The 21,707-nt window shown below is 45.8% G+C and overlaps 2 protein-coding genes across 15 annotated transcripts in view; one reads left to right on the top strand and one right to left on the bottom strand.

The window, feature by feature from the left end:
• The window catches only part of DZIP1 (DAZ interacting zinc finger protein 1), a 585,021-nt gene that overhangs the window by 381,901 nt on the left and 181,413 nt on the right, over positions 1–21,707 (bottom strand). The window lies entirely within an intron of this gene.
• LOC117361931 (dnaJ homolog subfamily C member 3-like) overlaps positions 13,478–21,707 on the top strand; it is a 150,556-nt gene continuing 142,326 nt past the window's right edge. For 9 of the 11 annotated variants that reach the window (XR_004539752.1, XR_004539751.1, XR_004539754.1 and 6 more), the window contains exons 1-2: positions 13,652–13,788; positions 19,842–19,952. Coding sequence is in view for 1 of the 11 variants with exons in the window: in XM_033947545.1 (XP_033803436.1) it covers positions 13,707–13,788; positions 19,842–19,952 (193 nt within the window). In the remaining 10 variants the exon portion in view is untranslated. The other 2 variants (XR_004539755.1, XR_004539756.1) reach the window with 2 other exon arrangements.

The following is a 21,707-nucleotide window of genomic DNA, read 5'->3' as shown; positions in this document are numbered from 1 at the left end:
CGCTGAAAATCATGGGTGGGAAATTTCATGGCGACACCAGGAAGTTCTTCTTCACCGAAAGGGTGGTCGATCGTTGGAATGAACTTCCACTTCAGGTGATTGAGGCCAGCAGCGTGCCAGATTTTATTTTTTTTTTAGTTCAATCATCTTTATTGACAGTTTAATAGTTTAGTTTACAACAATCGGGGAGGAGCCAACGGCGACGATCACAGTCTTTGCAGCAAGGGGTAGCTAGGAGGTGCTGTGCTGAACTGCAACCCAAACCACGAGGCAGGCAGGCAGTGGAGGAAGCTGCGGGGTTTGAGGAATCGGAAAGCGGGCAGAGAGAGGAGAACAGAGGGCTGAGAACGGTGCAGATTGAGGCAGGTGGCCAGAGAGCGGAGCGGACAGAGAGAGGAGGTTAAAAGCGGTCAAGAGAGAGGAGACAGAGAGCGGAGCGGACAGAGACCAGAGCGGACAGAGTGAGAGGGTTAAAAGCAGGCAACCGGAAAGCGGAGCTGAAAGCAGGGGAGGAGAGCCAAAGGGCGAAACCAGACAAAGCGGAGCCAAGGGGAAGAGGCAAGAGATAGCTCCGCCCACCCCCGACATCACCAGCCGAACTCCCCCCAAAAAGGGGAGGAGCCAACGGCGTGCTCGCCTTAGCAAGAGCGCCTTTGCGAAGGAGCCTTGAGAAGAAGCCTTGAGAAGGAGCCAGGAGACCGGGCAGCCCAGCAACGACATCTAACTTCTTGAAAATAAACCACAGGTACCTCTTCTATACTCATTTCTCTCTTCTCTCTCTACTCTTTCAGCTAGCTGCGCACCAGGCACCACCATACACACCGTGGGACATAGGAACGAGAAAGAAGTAATGGAGGCTGTAGGAACACAGCAGAGCTACCCAGTATACTGCATCGAATGCCATATGTATGACTACCTCCCCTCCGGGAGACGGGCGTACATATGCAGTCGATGCCAGGAATGAGATAGCCTGAAGAAGGAGGTCGGGAGATTGCAGGTTCGAGTATAGGAGCTGGAGGGACTCTGCACCATAGGGGAACAATGCTGGGCAACGGAGGACACCGCCAGAGTGGAACACATCACAGAACAAGTTAGAGAGCTCGAGAATTTCATCGAGGAGGCCTGCAGGATGGTGGAGGCACGGGACCACCAGCTCATCAGGAGGGAACCAACGGGCGGACGACAGAATCCACCAGACACCATGGGAGTAGGACCTTGCGGAGAATCTGGACAGGCAGATGAGGAGGAGACCCGACAGAACCCGGAGGAGGAAATTGAGGACTGCGCCACTGACACAGACCTGAGAACAGAGAGACAGTTGAGGAAGGGGAAATCTGCTATCGTAGTGGGAGACTCAATCCTGAGAGGAGTGGACAGTCACATAGCTGGAGGGAGAGAGGACCGTCTAGTGACATGTCTCCCGGGGGCAAGAACGAAGGACGTCATCGACAGAGTTGAGAGGATCCTGGAAGGGGCCGAGACGGAGGAGACAGCTGTAGTAATCCATGTTGGAACCAACGACGTCAGCAGGAGGGACTACAACAGGACTGCACTAACTGATCAGTTCAGGATCCTGGGGAGGAAACTGAAACTGAGGGCAAGGAAGGTAGCCTTCTCGGAGATCCTGCCAGTACCAAGAGCGGACGCAAGGAGGCAGAGCGAACTACAAGCAATAAACGGTTGGCTCAGGAGATGGTGCGAAGAGGAGGGTTTCCTTTTTGCACGGAACTGGACAACTTTCTTGGGAAAGAATAAGCTCTACAGGAGAGATGGACTGCACCTGAGCACGACGGGGACGAGGATGCTGGCACGCAACGTCCAGAGCGTCAAAGATTTGGCTTTAAACTGAGGAAGAGGGGAAAGCCGACAGTCGATCTGACACATCGGACAAAAGTATCAAGTAAGGATACTGAGCAAGGACATTGTAAAAGAGGGCTCGGGACTGAGTGGAAATTTTTGGAACAAGAGCCTAAGGATGCATTACAGGGGCCCAGAGCCATGGACATGGAGCAAGGACATTGTAAAAAAGGGATCGGGACTGAGAGGGAATTTTTGGAAAAAGAACCTAAGGACGCAATGCAGGGGACACGGGCCAAAGATATTGAGCAAGGACACTGTAAAAGAGGGCTCAGGACTGAGTGGGAACTTTTTGAAAGAGGACCTAAGGGAGAAATGAAGGGGTCTAGTGCACGAATAAAACTGGCAAGCAGCACTAATAGAGAACAACGGAGCCCAGAGGGACAACCAAAAACAGGGAAACAAGCTGAGGACGAAACAGACACACCACAGGAGGAGGATGACCGAGACGAAGCTTGGGGTCTGGCTACTCACGAGGGGGACGCCAGGAGCGCCAAACCACGAGGAAAAACAGCAAGAAAGGTGAACAAATGGGACTTACTTTGCTTATACACTAATGCTAGGAGCCTAAGGGCTAAAATGGGAGAGCTGGAAGTCCTAGCCAGCAAAAAGGGACTAGACATAATTGGAGTCACAGAAACGTGGTGGACTGATGACAATAAATGGGATGTGGCTTTACCAGGTTTTAAACTATACAGGAGAGATAGGTCACACAAGAAGGGTGGAGGAATAGCGTTATACATAAAAGAATCCATACCTTCAACAGTAAGGGCGGGCGACTTGGAATCACTTTGGGTTAAGCTACCATGAGGAACTGGAGCAGACATAAAATTGGGTCTGTACTATCGCCCACCTGGACAAACGGAAGAAATCGACCAGGATCTGGAGGCTGAACTGAGGCAGGTATGCAAAAGCAGAAATGTGGTGGTGATGGGAGACTTCAACTACCCGGGAATAAACTGGAGTATTGGGCACTCAAACTGCATGAGGGAGACCAAATTCCTGGAGGTCACGAGGGATTGTTTCATGGAACAGCTGGTCACGGAACCAACACGGGGTGATGCCACTCTTGACCTAATCCTCAACGGACTAGGGGGACCCGCTAAGGAGGTGGCGGTACTAACCCCACTAGGAAACAGCGATCACAACACGATCCAGTACAGGCTAGAAATTGGATCATCAAAGGTGAAAAGAACTACAACGACTGCACTTAACTTCAAAAAAAGGAATTATGATGCCATGAGGAAAATGGTGGGAAAGAAACTCAACGACAGCGCAAGGAAGATGGAGTCCGTAGAAAATGCCTGGACCATACTCAAGGGCACAGTGCACGAAGCACAGAACCTGTGCATCCCCAAGTACAGGAAAGGGTGCAAAAAAAATAGAACAAAAAACCCAGTGTGGATAACAAATGCAGTGAAAAAGGCGATAAGTGACAAGAAAGCATCATTCAAAAAATGGAAAAAGGACAAAACAGAGGAGAACCAAAAGGAACACAAAAAACACTAAAAGGAGTGTCATCGAGTGGTTAGGAAAGCAAAAAAAGAATATGAAGAGAGACTGGCAGGGGAAGCAACAAACTTCAAATCATTCTTCAGGTACGTTAAGGGGAAGCAACCAGCAAGGGAGGAAGTGGGACCCTTGGATGATGGGGACAGAAAGGGAGTGGTAAAAGAGGAAAAGGAGATAGCTGACAGGCTAAATAAGTTCTTCATGTCAGTTTTCACGAGGGAGGACACAACCAACATTCCGGAGCCCGAGGAGATCGTAAAAGGAGAGCAGGATGAAAATCTGGTCCAGATAGAGGTGAGCAAGGTGGATGTCCTCAGGCAGATAGACAGGCTAAAGAGCGACAAATCGCCAGGTCCGGATGGCATTCACCCAAGGGTACTCAAGGAACTAAGGAACGAAATAGCTGAGCCACTTTGACAAATATGCAACCTATCCCTAAAAACTGGAGAGATTCCGGAAGACTGGAAAATAGCAAATGTCACGCCCATCTTCAAGAAAGGCTCAAGGGGAGACCCAGGAAACTACAGGCAGGTGAGCTTGACCTCGGTCCCGGGAAAGATGATGGAAGCACTGATTAAAGACATCATCTGGGAACACATCGACAACTATGGGCAGCTAAAGTCGAGCCAGCATGGCTTCTGCAAGGGCAAGTCATGCCTCACGAACTTATTATACTTCTTTGAGGGGGTAACCAGCCAGGTGGATAAAGGGGAATCCATAGATATCATTTACCTTGACTTCCAAAAAGCCTTCGACAAGGTGCCACACAAAAGACTACTAAGGAAGCTATGGAACCATGGGGTGCAAGGGGAGGTCCACCGATGGATCAAAAACTGGCTGGCTGACAGGAAACAGAGGGTTGGAGTAAAGGGACATTACTCAGACTGGCAATGGGTCATGAGCGGAGTTCCACAGGGGTCGGTGCTGGGACCGCTCCTATTCAATATATTCATTAACGACCTGGAAGCAGTAACAAAATGTGAGGTTATTAAATTTGCGGATGACACCAAACTATATCGCAAGGTCAATAACATGGAGGACTGCGAAGATCTCCAAAAAGATCTGACAACACTGGAAAAATGGGCCAAAAAGTGGCAAATGAGTTTCAACATAGGGAAATGCAAGGACATGCATATAGGGAAAAAAAACCCGATGTTCACTTACAAAATGGGGGGATCAGTGCTAGGGGTGAGCGACCTTCAAAGAGACCTGGGAGTGATGGTAGACACAACATTGAAGGCGTCAGCGCAGTGTGCCACGGCCTCAAGGAAAGCAAACAGAATGTTGGGTATCATTAAGAAGGGTATCACGACCAGGACAAAGGAAGTCATCCTGCCACTGTATCATGCTATGGTGCGCCTGCACCTGGGAGTACTGTGTTCAGTTCTGGTCGCCGTACCTCAAGAAGGACATGGAGATACTTGAGAGGGTCCAGAGAAGAGCAACTAAGCTAATAAAGGGCATGGAGGACCTCTCATATACTGACAGACTGAAAAAGCTAGGGCTTTTCTCCCTGGAAAAGCGGAGACTTAGAGGAGACATGATAGAAACCTTCAAGATCATGAAGGGCATAGAAAAACTAGATAGGGACAGATTTTTCAAATTAAGGGGATCAATAAGTACAAGGAGGCACTCAGAGAAATTGAAAGGGGAGAGGTTTAGAACAAACGCCAGGAAGTTCTTTTTCACACAGAGGGTGGTGGATACATGGAACGCGCTACCAGAGGATGTGATAAACAGAGCACGCTACAGGGGTTCAAAGAAGCTTTGGATAGGTACTTAGAAGACAAAGGGATTGAGGAGTACAGATAAGAGTAAAGGTAGATTATAGGGATGGGATTAGAGGTAAGTTACAAAATTAATCAGGGACCACTGTTCAGGCACTAGGCCTGATGGGCCGCCGCGGGAGCGGACCGCTGAGCAAGATGGAACCTCTGGTCTGACTCAGCGGGGGCAACTTCTTATGTTCTTATGTTTCTTATGGACAATGGGATGATTTTCTAAGGGCTACTAAGCAGGGATGGTATGCATCTATCAAAGAAGGGAAGAAGTGTCTTCGGCAGCAGGATGGCTAATCTACTGAAGAGGGCTTTAAACCAGAAGCAATGGGGCAAGGTGCTCAGAGCCCTGGGTGAGTATAAGCCCTCAGGTAAGTAAACCACTGTATACCTCTACACCAATGGTCTCAAACTCGCAGCACGGGGGCCACATGCAGCCTGCCAGTATGTTACCATTGTTCTGGAACGTTGTCTGCCTCACTGCTGTAACCTCACGCAAGCACTTTCCTGCATCTGTATGCAATTGTAAGGTGGAGTGGAGAGGACAATCGTGTACAGACGCTGTAAAACGCTTGTGTGAAGTTACAGTAGTGAGGCGGGCAACATTCCAGAACGTAAGGTAACCATTGGAGGCAGTGCAACTTGTGCATGTGTACGTAATCTCGTGAACTCTTGCTAAATTTGGCACCTCTCCTTGCGGTGACTGCTTGATGTAAGATGGTGGTTGTGTCCTGGTGCTGGAGGAGGTGAAAGCTGAAGGCGGTTGCAGATGCGACCACCGGACACTTAAGGCACAAGTTTTCCAGGCACAAGTCGGATATTGATTCTCCCCTCTACATAAAAACCCTAGAGGACTACACCAAAATCTTATCTTTTGCAGTTGATACTTTAGAATCTAAATCACAATTTTGCATGAGGTAAAACTCTTTATAGTTTATAAATCTTTCCTTAATTGCTTCTGATAATTTCAGCTATATACGGCTGAAAGCAGTGCAACATGCAGAAAGTGAAAAACTATCTAAACTTCACTTTCTGCATGTTGCACTGCTTTCAGCTATGTGTAGCTGAAATTATCAGAAGCAATTAAGGAAAGATTTATAAACTATAACGAGTTTTACCTCATGCAAAGTTGTCATTTCTTTAATATGACATTAACTATTTTTTCTGTGGCCCTCCAAGTACCTACAAATCCAAAATGTGGCCCTGCAAAGGGTTTGAGTTTGAGACCGCTGCTCTACACGGATGGGAAAAGAGGGCAATGTCTGGAAAGCAGTATATACTAATGTTTGAAGTATGGAAAACAGGATTCTGGATCTAGAAGCTGTGATTGAAGAAGATGAGTTGGATATAGTGGTGATCACGGAGACCCATGACTGGGATGTAGTTATACTGGGCTATAATCTGTTCAGGAAGAAAAGGAGGGGGAGTAGTGTTATTAAAGCCACACAATTGCAGGATCTGCAGGGCAAGGAAGAGGCAGGGCAGGATTCTTCGAGGGCCCCTAGGCACACAAGTACACAGGGCCCCCTATCCCTGCCCATGCCTCACCCTGCCCCCAAGGAAGAGACTAGTTAATCTAATCATGTATTTGGTATAACTTATGGGCAGACTGGATGGACCGATTAGGTCTTTATCTGCCGTCATTTACTATGTTACTATATTAAACACGATGTCCCCATCCACCACCCCGTCTGCAGCCAGCATTCCCTAGACAGGAGGATCACCTACCTGCCTGCAGCTCCTGCCCTCCCTGGATCCCATGATACATTCCCTGGGCAGAGCCTCACTTATCTGCAGCTTGCCTCGATCTCCAGGCTGTAACCAGCCAAAGACACCACTGCAAGATTCACTTTAAAATCTAGTGTTCCCCAGAGCAGCCCGTGGAACTGCGCCCTGTGCCACTTCCAGCCACTGTCTCCTTCTTCTTCTCCTGCCCCACACGGCAGCCACCGCCCCCTTCTCACTGCTGCCACTCAATGGTATTACTATTTTTTATTTTTAATTAGTAGCAGAGAGAGAGAGAGGGGAGACGCCGATGTCACAAGTGTGTCATTTTTTTTCCAAGGGAAAAAGCAAAACCTCAGTACAGTGGCGTACCCAGCATATGGGACACCCGGGGCCCATAATTTTTTTTTTACAACCCCCCATCTGTATGAAAAACATGATTTTTAGAAACAATCCACACGTTGCACAAGAGTGTACCTAGAAAAACTGCAGTGACCAGTACAACATCAATACACCCATTGTAAAACTAAACAAGCCACACTAGTACAGATCAATCCTACATAGTCAATTCTAACAGAAAACCATGTCTTTCGAACACACAGAATACAGAAAACACCTTCGCCTAGTATGGAATATGTAATCACAAACTAACCCCTCCCCCTTTTACAAAATTGTAGTGTGGTTTTTAGCCTCGGTGGTAACAGCTCAGATGCTCATAGAATTCTGAGCGTTGGAGCTGTTACCACCACGGCCAGCAGTAAAAAATGCTCTATGGTTTTGCAAAAATGGGGATAAAATAGAAATACATAGACAAAGGTTATATTGAACCACCTGCAAAAAATGCAACACCACAGAAACAGCAATGCATCTCTCCTAAAGCAAGAAAACAAACAAACATTTTTTCTACCGTGTCTTCTCTGGTTTCTGCTTTCCTCATCTTCTTGTCACTCTTCATTTCATCCACTGTCTACCCTCTTTCTGCCCCTTCTATATGGCATCTTCTCTCCCTTCACCCCCATTGGTCTGGCATTCACTTTCTTCCCTTCCCTGGCATCTCTTTCCTCTCCTCTCCTTCCCTTTCCTCTTCCACACCCCCAAGGTCTGGCATTTCACTCTCTCCTCTCTCTTCCCCCCACTTCCATCAGCATCTGCTCCCTTTCTTTCCCTTCAACCCAATTCCTTCCAGTATCTTTCCCCCTTATGTCTCTCTCCCCTTTCCCTACACACTAATTCCATCAGCATCTGTCCCCTTTCTCTCCTTCTACCACCCTTCCATACCACCCTGCCCCCTTTCTCTCCCTCCACCACCCTTCCATGCTCCTTTCTCTCTCCCTCCAAACAAATGCAAGGTCCCGTGCTGCCGGCTCTGCTCTCTGATCTCCTTGGCAAAAGGAAGCCCAAAGCAGAAATCATTAGAACAGCTTGTGGCATGGACAGCAACGCTGTCGACTCTGCTCCAGGAAGGTCCCGCAATGACTGAGCCTGCCGGTCCATCCTCTTCTGACGTCACTTACTTACTCCGGAAGAAGTGATGTTGGAAGGGGATAGACCGGCAGATGCAGTCATCGCGGAACCTTCCTGGAGCAGAGCTGGCCATATTGCCGTTGATGCCAGGGGGAGAGACCGTCACCGTTGATGTCGCCGGGGGGGGGGGGGACGACGGGACGTTTCTGTTTGAAAAAAAAATTGCAAGGTGAGTTGACTTTTTACCTTCCTTTAGTGGTGCCCTCCTGACAGTTTTGGGCCCTAGGCACTTGCCTACTGGGCCTACCCATTAATCCAGCCCTGGGAAGAGGCACTGCGGATCAATTTGGAAAGAGGGAATGGTAAATATAATTACATTAATGGGAGACATGATAGAGACATTTAAATAACTATGTGGCATAAATGTGAATGAGTCAAGTCTCTTGCATTTGAAAGGAAGCTCTGGAATGAGAGGGCACAGGATGAAGTTAAGAGGTGATAGGCTCAGGACTAATCTAAGGAAATACTTTTTTACAGAAATGCTGGAAGATGCATGGAACAGTCTCCTAGAAGAAGTGGTGGAGACAGAGACTATGTCTGAATTAAAGAAAGCATGGGATAGGCACGTGGGATCTCAGAGAGAGGAAGAGATAATGGGCGGATGGGCAGACTGGAATGGACTTTTGGGCCTTGATTCTGCAAAGTGCTCCCGATTGTAGGAGCTGTATGCGTCCTACAGCTGTCAAATCAGCCAATTGGCAGGCACTTTTTCTAAAAAAAAAAAAAAAGCTCCCCAGGCAGGCCGCCTATATTAAAGGTGCCTCCAGGGAACCTAGAGAGGCCCACAAGCCCGCCTTAGCTCGCTTAATTCTAGGCGGTAGCCTTAAGCAAACCTAGGCGGCCCTACGCGTCTCCCTAGCAGAACGGGAGACGCTTACAATGTAGGCTAGTAAAATGCTGGCCTATATGGTAAGTAGAAGCGGCTGCTATACCTAATCGCGGCAAGGATCTCCCTGCCGTGTTTAGTATAGCAGCCACGGCTATGGCTGTAAGTCTCCCCTCCCCCCAGAGATCGCGGCAGGAGGGTGCCCAACCCCTCCTGCTGACAGAACCCGCCCCCCCCCAACAATCACGGCAGGAAGGTGCTCAACCCTTCCTGCCGACAGAACCCGTCCCCCCGACAATTGCATCAGGAGGGTGCCCAACCCTTCCTATCAACCCCCAATGGCCCTCCCGTGGGAGATTTCATTCTAGGAGGAGACCTGCATGGAGATTTTTCCTCAGACTTGTCACAAACCTCAGTAAAGGAAATGGAGAAGTCAGCATCTGAATCAAACTGAAGATACGGACTTCTCCTTGCGGTTGTGAAGATGAATTGTGATGATGTCTGTGTTTGCATCGATACCCATCAGATGATGAAGTCGAAGCTGAAGTTGGGGACCATGGACATTTAGAAGCATGGTCAGGAGGATGCTTCTTTTTGGATGAAGTCAGTGTGGTATGTTTAGAAGCATGATGAGAAGAGTGAAGTTTCTTACATGGGATCAATGTCAGAGACCTGAGGCATTGGGAAGTATCTGCAAGAGAATGGTGTTTCCTCTTGGAAGAACATTTGCTGGAATGAGAAGGCGATAATCGACGATGCCTTGATGAATTTGAATGACAAGAAGATGCTGTGCAGGATTGATGAGATGATCGATGTTAAGAGGTGCTTCAATGAGGTACCGAAGAGTCAGACCTCACAGTGTCATGCTCAGGCTGAGCCGGTACCAGAGCAGTCAGTGCAGAGGTCATAAGGTGAAACATATCACCAAATTCTAAGCGGAAAAGCGCATCCAGCTTTTCCCAAAAAGACAGCACCGGTACCGTCGGCTTTTCTGCTGGTACCAAAGGTACCTCGGCTCGCCTTGGAGAGGATGACTCCGATGAAGATGCAACTTTCGATGGAAAAGAAGCGAGTCATAAGAGAGGTTATCACTTGGCCGGCATGATTGGACTCGATGCCATAGTGGCCTGCGACACAGACCAGGAAGCTGGTGGCTTCTTAACAGGCTTACCAGAGGGAGCGATGTCCTCTGACACCAGTGTCAGTTTTGATGGCTGGGAAGTTTTATCGACGTTCATGCTGGTGTCAAATAACTTTTCCTGCTTTAATTTGTTGCTTTTGATGGTATGCTTCTGAAGCAATGAACAACATGAACAGGACTCAACACGATGTTCCAGGCCCAGGCACCAACAATATGGGTCGTTGAGAGATATGGGCTATTGATACCTGCTACACTTCTTATAACCCATCATGGATGGGACATCGATGGGAAGAGAACCTCAGGCAAATCAAACTCAATGACTGAGATGGACATGTGACACTCTGCTCTCTAGACTAGCCCACAAGCAAGTTTCTTCCCTGTTCCTCTTCCTCCTTCCACTGTTATGATTCCCTTACTCCCCCTCCTACTAGTATTAACGATCCCCAATCTCTCCCCAAGTCACTGAATCCCTTAACACCTCACAACTTACTCTTTAAACCCATTGCCTCTCCCTTCCTCTTCTCCTCTTCTCCACTCTCTAAAGATCCAACACTTTCTCCCTCTCATTCGATCATCCACTCTCCCTGCTTGAACCTCACCCACATCACAGCAACAGGTGCCCCCTCACTTCTCCTACTCTCACCCATACCACCTACACCTCCTCTAGCTCTCTGCCTGCAAGAGGAAAAAAATAAAACCCGCTTTATTATTTTTTTTTAAAGAAAGAAAAAAGGGAGAAAAGAAAATACACAAGAGCGGGAAGACAACAAGGCAAAATTGAATGACATTAAAAAAATACAACTTAGCTCTGCAGAAAACTTAAAACTGAGGAGTCGCAACCCTAGATCAGGCAGGAAGGCACTCTTGCAAGTGTGGTGTAGTCAGTCATGAACTAAAATTCTTAATGTGGCAATACACTTTAAGCTGTCTGTATCAGGGCTCCAATGATGACATCACCCTCATGTGAGACTATGCTGTCCGCTTGATTGGGATAATGGATGTTTCCTGTCTTATAGGTGGTTGAGGGTGCTGAAACCAGATAGATGCAACCCTTCCTGGGTTCAGAATTGCAGGATCCTGGTACATCCTGAAACATCCTGACATACCCTGTGCTTTTGATAGGGAAAGAGAGTATGGAATGGATGTTTCCTGCCTTATAGGAGGTTAAAGGTGCTGAATCCAGATAGATGCAGCCCTTCCTAAGGTAAGAATTGCAGGATTATGACAGATCCTGAATATCCTGCACATCCTGAAACATCCTGGCATATCCTGTGCTTTTGATAGGAAAAGAATGCATGGAATGGATGTTTTCTCCCTTATAGGTGGTTGAGGGTGCTGAAACCAAATAGATGCAGCTCTTCCTGAGGTCAGAATTGAAGGATCCTGACAGATCCTGCTGGATCCTGGATATCCTGCAAATCCTGCACATCCTGTGCTTTTGATAGGGAAAGAGTACATAGACTGGATGTTTCCTGCCTTATAGGTGGTTAAAGATGCTGAATCCAGATAGATGCAGCCCTTCCTGGGGTCAGAATTGAGTCCCAAGACCACCCCGATGGTCTCGGGACTCAAGGATCTCCCGTATGAGGAACGGCTGGATAAGTTGCAGCTATACTCACTCGAGGAACGCAGAGAGAGGGGTGACATGATCGAGACATTCAAGTATCTCACGGGCGCATCGAGGTGGAAGAAGATATCTTCTTTTTCAAGGGTCCTGTGGCAACAAGGGGGCATCTGTGGAAAATCAGGGGCGGGAAACTGCACGGGGACACCAGGAAATTCTTTTTCACTGAAAGGGTGGTTGATCGCTGGAATAGTCTTCCACTTCAGGTTATTGAGGCCAGCAGCGTGCCTGATTTTAAGGCCAAATGGGATAGACACGTGGGATCTATTCACAGAGAAAGGTAGGGGAGGGTCATTGGGGTGGGCAGACTAGATGGGCCGTGGCCCTTATCTGCCGTCTATTTCTATGTTTCTATCCTGCTGGATCAAGGATATCCTGCAAATCCTGAAACATCCTGGCATATCCTGTGCTTTTGATAGGGAAAGAGTGCATGGAATGGATGTTTCCTGCCTTATAGGTGGTTGAGGGTGCTGAAACCAGATAGATGCAGCCCTTCCTGGGGTCAGAATTGCAGGATCCTGGTACATCCTGAAACATCCTGACATATCTTGTGCTTTTGATAGAGAAAGAGAGCATGAAATGGATGTTTCCTGCCTTATAGGTGGTTGAGGGTGCTGAAACCAGATAGATGCAGCTCTTCCTGGGGTCAGAATTGTAGGATCCTGACAGATCCTGCCGGATCCTGGATATCCTGCAAATCCTGAAACATTCTGGCATATCCTGTGCTTTTGATAGGGAAAGAGTGCATGGAATGGATGTTTCCTGCCTTATAAGTGGTTGAGGGTGCTGAAACCAGATAGATGCAGCCTTTTCTGGGTTCAGAACTGCAGGATCCTGACATATCCAGCAGCTTCCACTATTTAGCTCTGCAATTTGCACCAACTGTGTTGTCTGATTTTCTGTCATTCTGCATGAAGTCCCCTCCCCTTTTGCTGACATCATTGTCTTCTGCCAAGCCCACCCACAGATAGAACTGCATCTTAGGGGGCGAGACTTTACAGACAAATTCCCCACTGAAAGACAGCCTGTTGCTGTCATTAAAAAAATGAGCATTCCATTCTTAAGGTGGTCTGCCCTACATCCTGGAGATCCTGAGAATCCTGCAAATCCTGTTTTTTTTTACCATGTTCCCATTTTAGATTGTTCACGCCAAATATTTTATAATTTTTGTATGCCCTTTGTGTTATATGATGCTTTTTTCTTTTCATTGTACGGTTTGTTCTGTAATTGTGACGATTAAATTCTCAATAAAATATTTGAACTAAAAGAAAGCGCTAAGAAAACCTCCACTCCGGATCTGCAAAGGTTTGGACAGCTATTTTCCCTTAAGGAAAATACATTAGGACGACCGTGAAAAAGCAGCACAAGAAAGGCACTTGGCCCACGAATTTAAACCAGGACAGGTACCGTACGGCTACTAGCACCCCAAGACGTCGTTCGCCCGAGCTTTCCCTGACGTCAGAGGACCGCGAGCCGGGGACACCGGCCAGCCATCCCGAGACTGCCAGGCTGACTCAGCCCTCTTCCCTAGCCTCCACGTTATCCTATGGAGTGAAAGGGGGCGGGGCCACGAGCGGTGTCTACCAATCCGGACCCACCACGACCCAGCCGAACAGAGCCGGAGCAGTTAGAAGAACGCTGGGAGCACAAGAATTGCTGTTAGTGTAGCGCTTGGCGATGCTGTGTGGTTGGTAGTTAGTTGGGCAGAGGCCTTGCATTATGGTGTCGCCCTGCGCTTGCGCTGACAAGCTGCTCTCCTTTCTGCCTCTGCTATTGGTGCTCTTGGACCTCCACTATGAAGGTAGGAAGAGGCCCGCAGCTGACAGGAGCCGGGCAATAGCTCAGTGGAGCGTCTGGCTGTACAGGGACGTTTGAAGGGGCTGATAAGTACTACGGGCGCCAGGAAGGTTCATCTGGAGGGTGCTTTTCCTTTCCTCTGGGTTGGGAGGCTGTTTATCAGCGGAAACCCTGCTTCTCTGAGTTAGGATTCACCCCCGTCAGGGCAGGTGCAAGATAGTGTCACTAAGCTCCTGGCAAAAATGTTTCCCTACTGCCTGTCCGGGGCGGATTGTTCCTGGCGCCGCGTTAAAAGTATCCCACACGTCCTCGGAGTTGTGCTAAGGCAAGAGGGGGCTGAGATACAGGAGGCAAATTCCGAGCTGAAATGAGATCTTGCTTATTTGTAGTCGGAGAATTAATTATTCATAATAATAAAACGGTAGCAGGCATTTTGGCATTTTACTCTCTTCCGGATCTGTCCTTTGCTACCCGAATAAAGGCTTGTATCCAGAGAGGATTAAGGAGCAATAATAGTACATGATCACCTGGAGACTGCTTAGCCGTTGCACTGTAGTTTGTAGACAGACGATCAGGATGTATTTTAGGGATCTAGTTTTTAACAAGCATCAAAAAGGACAAAACCTTTCATAACTTAATCTTAGGATCTCTTGCAGTACGGGATAAATAAGATACAGTCCTGATACGCCTTACGTGCCAAGCAAATAAATAATTATAAGTGAAAGCTGGATGTGAAGTTAACACGCAGTATGTATAGCCTTATTTTATTTGTTTTAGCTTGTAGATGTGAAAACAAAAGCGGTAAAAGTTGTGCGTAGTTTTTGGGTTGTGTGTATAATATACTGTGGTTCATGGAAATGAATACGGTAAACATAAAACATGAAGTATAGTTTAAACGCCTTTACTTTATACTGCTTAACTTGCTACATTTTTTAATGCACATATGTTACTCGTCATTTTTGCATAGTGTTTCTTAGGCCTACTGTAATTTTATAAAGCACGTTCTGTATGCAAAGTTTGCAAGCAGGAAGATGTTACAGAATTCTGTGGATGGCTATGTTCTCACAAAATCACATGCACTTTTACGTGGCCTCTGTATAAATGTTCCTGGAGAGCAGCTTTGGAAGAGCTGTAATATACAGTACATGTGTACAAAATAAACATACTGTATATTTATATAATTGCACTTGCCATGCAGCAAATGTAAATTTATGTGAGAGCATTTTTGTGGTTTTGGGAGCCTGTTTTGTAAAGGCACATAACATAGTAGATGTCAGATAAAAACTTGTACAGACCATCCAGTCTGCCCAATAACATATTATATCATATGCTGTAAGATTAACATATACCGTATTTCCCCATGTAAAGGCCGTGGCTTATATATGGGTTTTACAAACTTATACAGTGGGTATGGCTTCCTTATATGGGGCAGCCTATCTAAAGACATTGTAGATAAGCCGCCCCATTTGTAGATCAGCTGTGGCGCTACTGGAGCCCCCCTCACCTTATAAAATACCATAGCTCCCTCACTGGATGGCTGCTGGCTGCTTTCTCCAATGTGGCGGCCAGAGGTGCAGGGCAGGAGTAATCTTTTCGGTGTTTAGGTATTCTTTTTACTGGCTGCACTAGGGTTATGCATGAGGTCTGACAAGTTCGCAAACTTATCTCCATGCGCTTACGTTGGCAGCACTGTACAAACAACTCAGTAAGGTTTCATAACCTTGGTATATCAGTGTCTTACAGCTGTGTTCTTATTGAGGTGAGGGATGCCAAAAAGGACTATGAGGAGAAAATAGCGCTTGAGGCCAAAAACTTCAAGCCCTTCTTTAGGTACGTAAAAGGGAGGAAACCCGCAAAAGAGGCGATGGGACTACTGGACGACCAAGGAAGGAAAGGGTACATCAAGGAAGACAAACAAATTGCAGACAGACTAAATTCCTTCTTTGTGTCTGTCTTTACAAAGGAGGACACCGCAACAATTCCAGAAGCAGTGAAAGTATTCAAAGGAGTAACAGAGGACAGCCTCACCACAGTAGAAGTGGACTTGGACCAGATTTACCGCCAGATCGACAAACTCAAAAGTGACAAATCTCCTGGACCAGACGGAATTCATCCGAGAGTCTTGAAAGAGCTAAAAGTGGAAATCGGAGAACTATTGCAAAAACTTGCCAACCTGTCAATCAAAACAGGACAGATACCGGATGACTGGAAGATAGCGAATGTCACACCGATATTTATTTAAAAAAAGGATCGAGAGGAGTGCCAGGCAACTATAGACCTGTGAGTCTCACTTCAGTCCCTGGGAAGATGGTTGAGGCCCTGATCAAGGATAGCATAATCCACCACTTAGACACACACGACCTGATGAGAGCCAGGCAACATGGATTCAGGAAAGGGAAGTTGTGTTTGGCGAACCTACTTCAATTTTTTGAAACTGAACAGACAAATTGATAATGGAGAACTGGTGGATATTATGTACTTGGATTTTCAGAAAGCGTTCGACAAGGTTCCACATGTAAGACTTCTCAGGAAACTTGCAAGGCCATGGAATAGAAGGAGATATACTAAGATGGATAGACAAATGGCTGGAGAACAGAAGGCAGAGAGTGGGCATAAATGGGAAGTTTTCAGACAAGGAGAAGGTGATTAGCGGTGTACCCCAGGGCTCGGTACTTGGGCCCATCTTATTTAATATTTTTATCAATGACCTAGAGGATGGAACATCCAGTGAGATCATCAAGTTTGCAGATGACACAAAGCTATGCTGGGCAATCAAATCGCAGAAGGACAGTGAGGAACCCCAGAGCGACTTGAATTGATTGGAGAAATGGGCAGATAAATGGCAGATGAAGTTTAATGTGGAAAAATGCAAAGTGATGCACTTAGGCAGAAAGAATAAGGAATACAAGTATAGTATGTCAGGTGCAACTCTGGGAAAAACTGAACAGGAAAAGGACTTGGGTGTACTAATTGATAGGACCCTGAAACCATTGCAGCGGCGGAGAAGAAAGCAAATGTTAGGCATGATAAAGAAGGGAATCATGAGTAGATCGGAGAAAGTAATAATGCCGCTTTATAGAGCGATGGTCAGACCACACTTGGAATACTGCGTCCAACATTGGTCTCCATACCTAAAACTGCTGGAAAGGGTGCAGAGATGAGCAACAAAGCTCGTGAAAGGTATGGAGAGCCTGGATTACGAGGAACGACTTAAGAGACTGGGGTTGTTCTCCCTTGAAGAGGAGACTGCGAGGGGATCTGATCGAGACTTTCAAAATACTGAAAGGAATCGACAAAATAGAGCAGGAAAAACAGTTATTTACAATGTCCAATGTGACACGGACTAGAGGGTATGGACTGAAGCTGAGGGGGGACAGGTCCAGGACAAATATCAGGAGGTTCTGTTTCACGCAGCAAGTGGTGGACACCTGGAATGCTCTCCCAGAAGAGGTAATTGCGGAATCGCTGTTCTAGGATTTAAGGTTAAGCTAGATGTATATCTCCTTATGAGTGGCATAGAGTGATATGGGGACTAAAACTATGCCAAGATACACCTGGCGGGGCCTCCGCGTCTGCGGATCGCTGGACTTGATGGACCTAACATCTGACCTGGAGATGGCAATTCTTATGTTCTTATGACATGTAGTGGTGTCTTGCTGAGTGGCGTTCATTATTGTTGTGTGTTTTTGTGTGCTGTCGCAAGAATGTCAGAGTTTGAATTAGAGCAACGAATAAACATTAAATTTCTTGTTAAACTGCCATCAAGTTTCTTTGCTCCCAGAAGAAGTGGTGGAGACAGAGACTGTGTCTGAATTCAAAAGGGCCTGGGATAGGCTCGTGGGATCTCTCGGAAAGAGAAAGAGATAATGGTTACTGCGGATGGGCAGACTAGATGGGCCATTTGCCCTTTATATGCCATCATGTTTCTATGTTAAACCTGACAAGAGTGGAAGTGAAATTAGGGACATGTTAGTCCAAGCTCATGGGGATAATGCCATGAAGAAAATGGCAGTGGGGAGAGAAAGCGTCACTGATGAAGAAAGGTCAGGGCGGCCAGTAAGGAGCAGAACTGATGAAAACATTGCAAAATTTCGTCAAATTGTGCGTTAAAGTCAATGGCTGACACTGAGGAGCAGAGCAGACTAAGTAAACCTCAATAGAGAAAAGGGAAAATCTTAACTGAAAATCTTGGCTTGAGAAAGGTATGTGCAAAAATGGTCCCGAAGGAGCTCACCGATGAACAAAAGCAAAGAGTCGAAGTTTGCCAAGACTTTTTGGAGAGGTAGGATGATGTTTTGGGATGTATTATCGGTGGTGATGAAACATGGAGCATTGGCGTAGCGAGGGTGAGTGGCATCCCTCACCCACCCTCTTCTCCGAACCCTGCTCCTTCCCGATTTCCTTCCCCTGTGCCTTTTTATTTTTCCAGGTGGGAGCAAAATCATGAACTTGCTGCCAGTGTCGCGTTGGCTATCCCTCCAATGTCACTTCCCAGACGCGGGGCCCAGAAGTGACGTCGGAGAGAGGCAACATCAACGTGGGCAGCAAGTTCGTAACGCTACTCACACAGGAAAAATGTAAAGAGGTGAAAGGGAAGGGGCACTTGTGCTCGGTGGGGGAGGGGGTTGGGAAGGAGCAGAGGGAGAGGAGGACGGGTGCTGGTGCCCCTACCAAGACCGCCCCCCTTACTACGCCACTGCATGGATGCACCAATATGACCCTGAAACAAAGCATCAAAGTGTGCAATAGAAGTCTGACAATTTTCCGTGACCAAACTGTTCCACCAGTCCAAATCTAGAGTCAAAACAATGTTGCTAACCTCTTTTTTTATATTAGAGGGATTGTTCATTTTGAATTTGTACCAGCTGGACAAACAGTTAACTAAGTTTACTATTTGGAAGTGCTGCAAAGGCTGCATGAAAAAGTTAGACGAAAACGACTTGAACTTTTCACCCAACAACTCCTGGCTCTTGCATCACGACAATGCACCAGCTCACTTGGCACTGTCTGCAAGGGAGTTTTTAGCCAGAAAAATAGCTGTATTTTCGACACCCTCCTTACTTACCTGATCTGGCCCTCAATGACTTTTTTCTTTAACCGAAGATAAAGGAAATATTGAAAGGAAGATATTTTGATGACATTCAGGACATCAAGGGTAATTCAATGACAGCTCTGATGGGCATTCCAGAAAAAGAGCTCCAAAATTGCTTTGAAGGGTAGACTTGGCATTGGCATTGGTGCGTAGCTTCCCAAGGAGAGTACTTCGAAGGTGACCATAGTGATATTCAATAATGAGGTATGTAGCACTTTTTCTAGGAGGACTTCATGAACTTAATTGTCAGACCTCATATGATAACTTTTGTTATTAAATATTTCATCTCTCAACAATTCATTTTCCGATGACAGAAACTCTGTCTAACATACTGTCTCTTTAAGAGCTTGAGGCAGTATTCTCACCACACATGCAAGGGTGCCTTCCTGCTCGATTTGCAAGCACAGGACCAACATTTTCATCCTTGGTAAAGGGAAGATGCACCTTTAGCAGCTTCAGTCAGCACCATTTTGTCTATGAGTTTGGGTGCCTTTCCTTAAGGAGTTTGGACATTGTTTTCCTTTTTTCTTGGGGAGGGGGGGTCCACTTTTATTTCAGCTCCTTTTTACCCTTAGTGTTTTCAGTAAAGTTTTGTCCTTCTTTTAAGTGTCCTTTATTTTTCTCAGTTTTCAGTGCTCTCTTAGGCCTGAGTATCAGTTGGGTGCTGCCCTTGTTTTCAGGTGAGCTATTCCCATTTTTGTGCTCACCATTGAGTTGTTTGATTTGGCTGTGGCTATTTTTCCTTCAATGTCATCTAAGGTTCCCAGTGATTAAGTGCTGTTTAAGTGCAGTTCTTAGTGGGGCTGACACTTGTATCTGGTGTTTGGGGCCAGACCATGATCAATTGACCTGTTTGTACTTTGTTTCTTCTATGGTATAATTGCAGTGGTTAATACTTTTGCTTTTTAACATCTTGAACTACTATCCTAAGCGACTTTTTTTTTTTTTCTTTCCCTATTTTACAGGAGCAGAATGTGGGATAAATGCAGAAGTAGAAAAACATCTGGAAATGGGCAAGAAGTTGTTAGCAGCTGGACAGTTAGCAGATGCCTTATCACACTTTCATTCTGCTGTAGGTATGTGTTAACCTGATCAAACTAACTTTCAGTGGTTGCCTTGTGGTTTTTAAAAAAAAAAAAAAAATCTAAGATGGAAAGTAAGATGGATTTGTAATGTTATATGATATCATGTAGCTAAAATGTTGAGATATGGTTCTCTTAAGGAAGAAGGTGAGAATATATTTTGGTGTGCTTTTGACTATGAATTTGTTTTTCAAATGACAGCAAGAAAAAAAAGAGTTCAAACTAACTAAATGGGACTAACAAATATAGTCTTAATAGTAGCATTACCTTTTTCATCCCTTCTAAGTCTTTCTGAGGGTGATTTGTAACAGGGTACATACTATAGGCATTGGATATGACATCTATTTTAAGTCGATTTTCTTTTCTTTTTTGTAACCTTTGTTTAATAGGTGCAAATAATGAACCATAAACAAGTCTTGTCATAATATTGACATGGGCACAGAACATAAAGTCTGTTCTATAAGGAACAGTACATGCCTATTATTCTTCATAGAATAAGAACATAAGAATTACAATGCTGGGACAGAGCGAAGGTCCATCAACCCCAATATCCTGTTTTCAACAGTGGCCAACCCAGGTCCCAAGTACTTAACTGGATTTCAAGTAGTAAAACAGATTTTATGCTGCTTATCCTAGGAATAATCGGTGGATTTCCCTAAGCCATCTCAGTAGTGGCCTATGGCTTTCTCTTTTAGGAAATTATCCAAACATATTTTTTAAAACCCTGCTTGCTAACTGATTTCATCACATTCTCTAGCAACAAATTATCCAGTTTGTTTTAAATCCACTACTTAGCAGCTTTAGCTCATGCCCCGTTGTCCTAGTATTTTTGGATGGAGTAAACAAGCGATTCACATCCTCTCTTTCCAATCCACTCAGTATTTTATTGATCTCTTTCATATTAACCCTGAGCCATCTGTTCTCCAATCTGAAGAGCCCTAGCCACTTTAGCCTTTCCTCATAGCGAAGTCATCCCATTTCTTTATCATTGTCTTTGCCCTTCTCTGCACATTTTCTAATTCCAATATATCATTTTTGAGATACAGCGACCAGAATTGTACACAGTATTCGAGGTGCAGTCGTACCATGGAAAGATACAAGGGCATTACATTTTCATCTGTTTTCCATTCCTTTCCTAATCATTCCTAACATTCTATTTGCTTTCTTAGCCGCCACCGCACATTGAGCCGAAGGTTTCAGTGTATCCTCAATGACGACACCTAGATCCTTTCCCTGGGCAGTGACTTCTAACATGGAACCCTGCATCACGTAGCTATAATTCGGGTTCCTTTTTCCCATATGCGTCACTTTGCACTCGCTCACATTAAATGTCATCTGCCATTTTGATACCCAGTCTCTCAAGGTCCTCTTCCAATTTTTCACAATCCTCTTGCGATTTAACAGCTTTGAACAACTTTGTGTCATCAGCAAATTTAATTCTCACTAGTTATTGTTATGTTAAAAACAGCGGTCCCAGCATAGACCCCTGAGGTATGCCTCTATTTACCCTTCTCCATTGAGAATATTGACCATTTAAACCTACTCTCTTTTCTGTCTTAATCCATAATAGGACATTACTTCCTATCCCATGACTTTCTAATTTCCTCAGAAGTCTTTAATGAGGTACTTTGTCAAATGCCTTTTGAAAATCCAAATAACACAATATCAACTGGCTCACCTTTAGCCACGTGCTCATTCACCCTTTCAAAGAATTTCCCTTCCAGGTTTATTCCATACGTGATATACCGT

Source organism: Geotrypetes seraphini, chromosome 6 (genome assembly GCF_902459505.1).
Source record: "Geotrypetes seraphini chromosome 6, aGeoSer1.1, whole genome shotgun sequence".
Taxonomy (NCBI): Eukaryota; Metazoa; Chordata; class Amphibia; order Gymnophiona; family Dermophiidae; genus Geotrypetes; species Geotrypetes seraphini.
The sequence above is the reverse complement of the archived record's forward strand: the minus strand, read 5'-3'. Positions and strand labels throughout refer to the sequence as shown.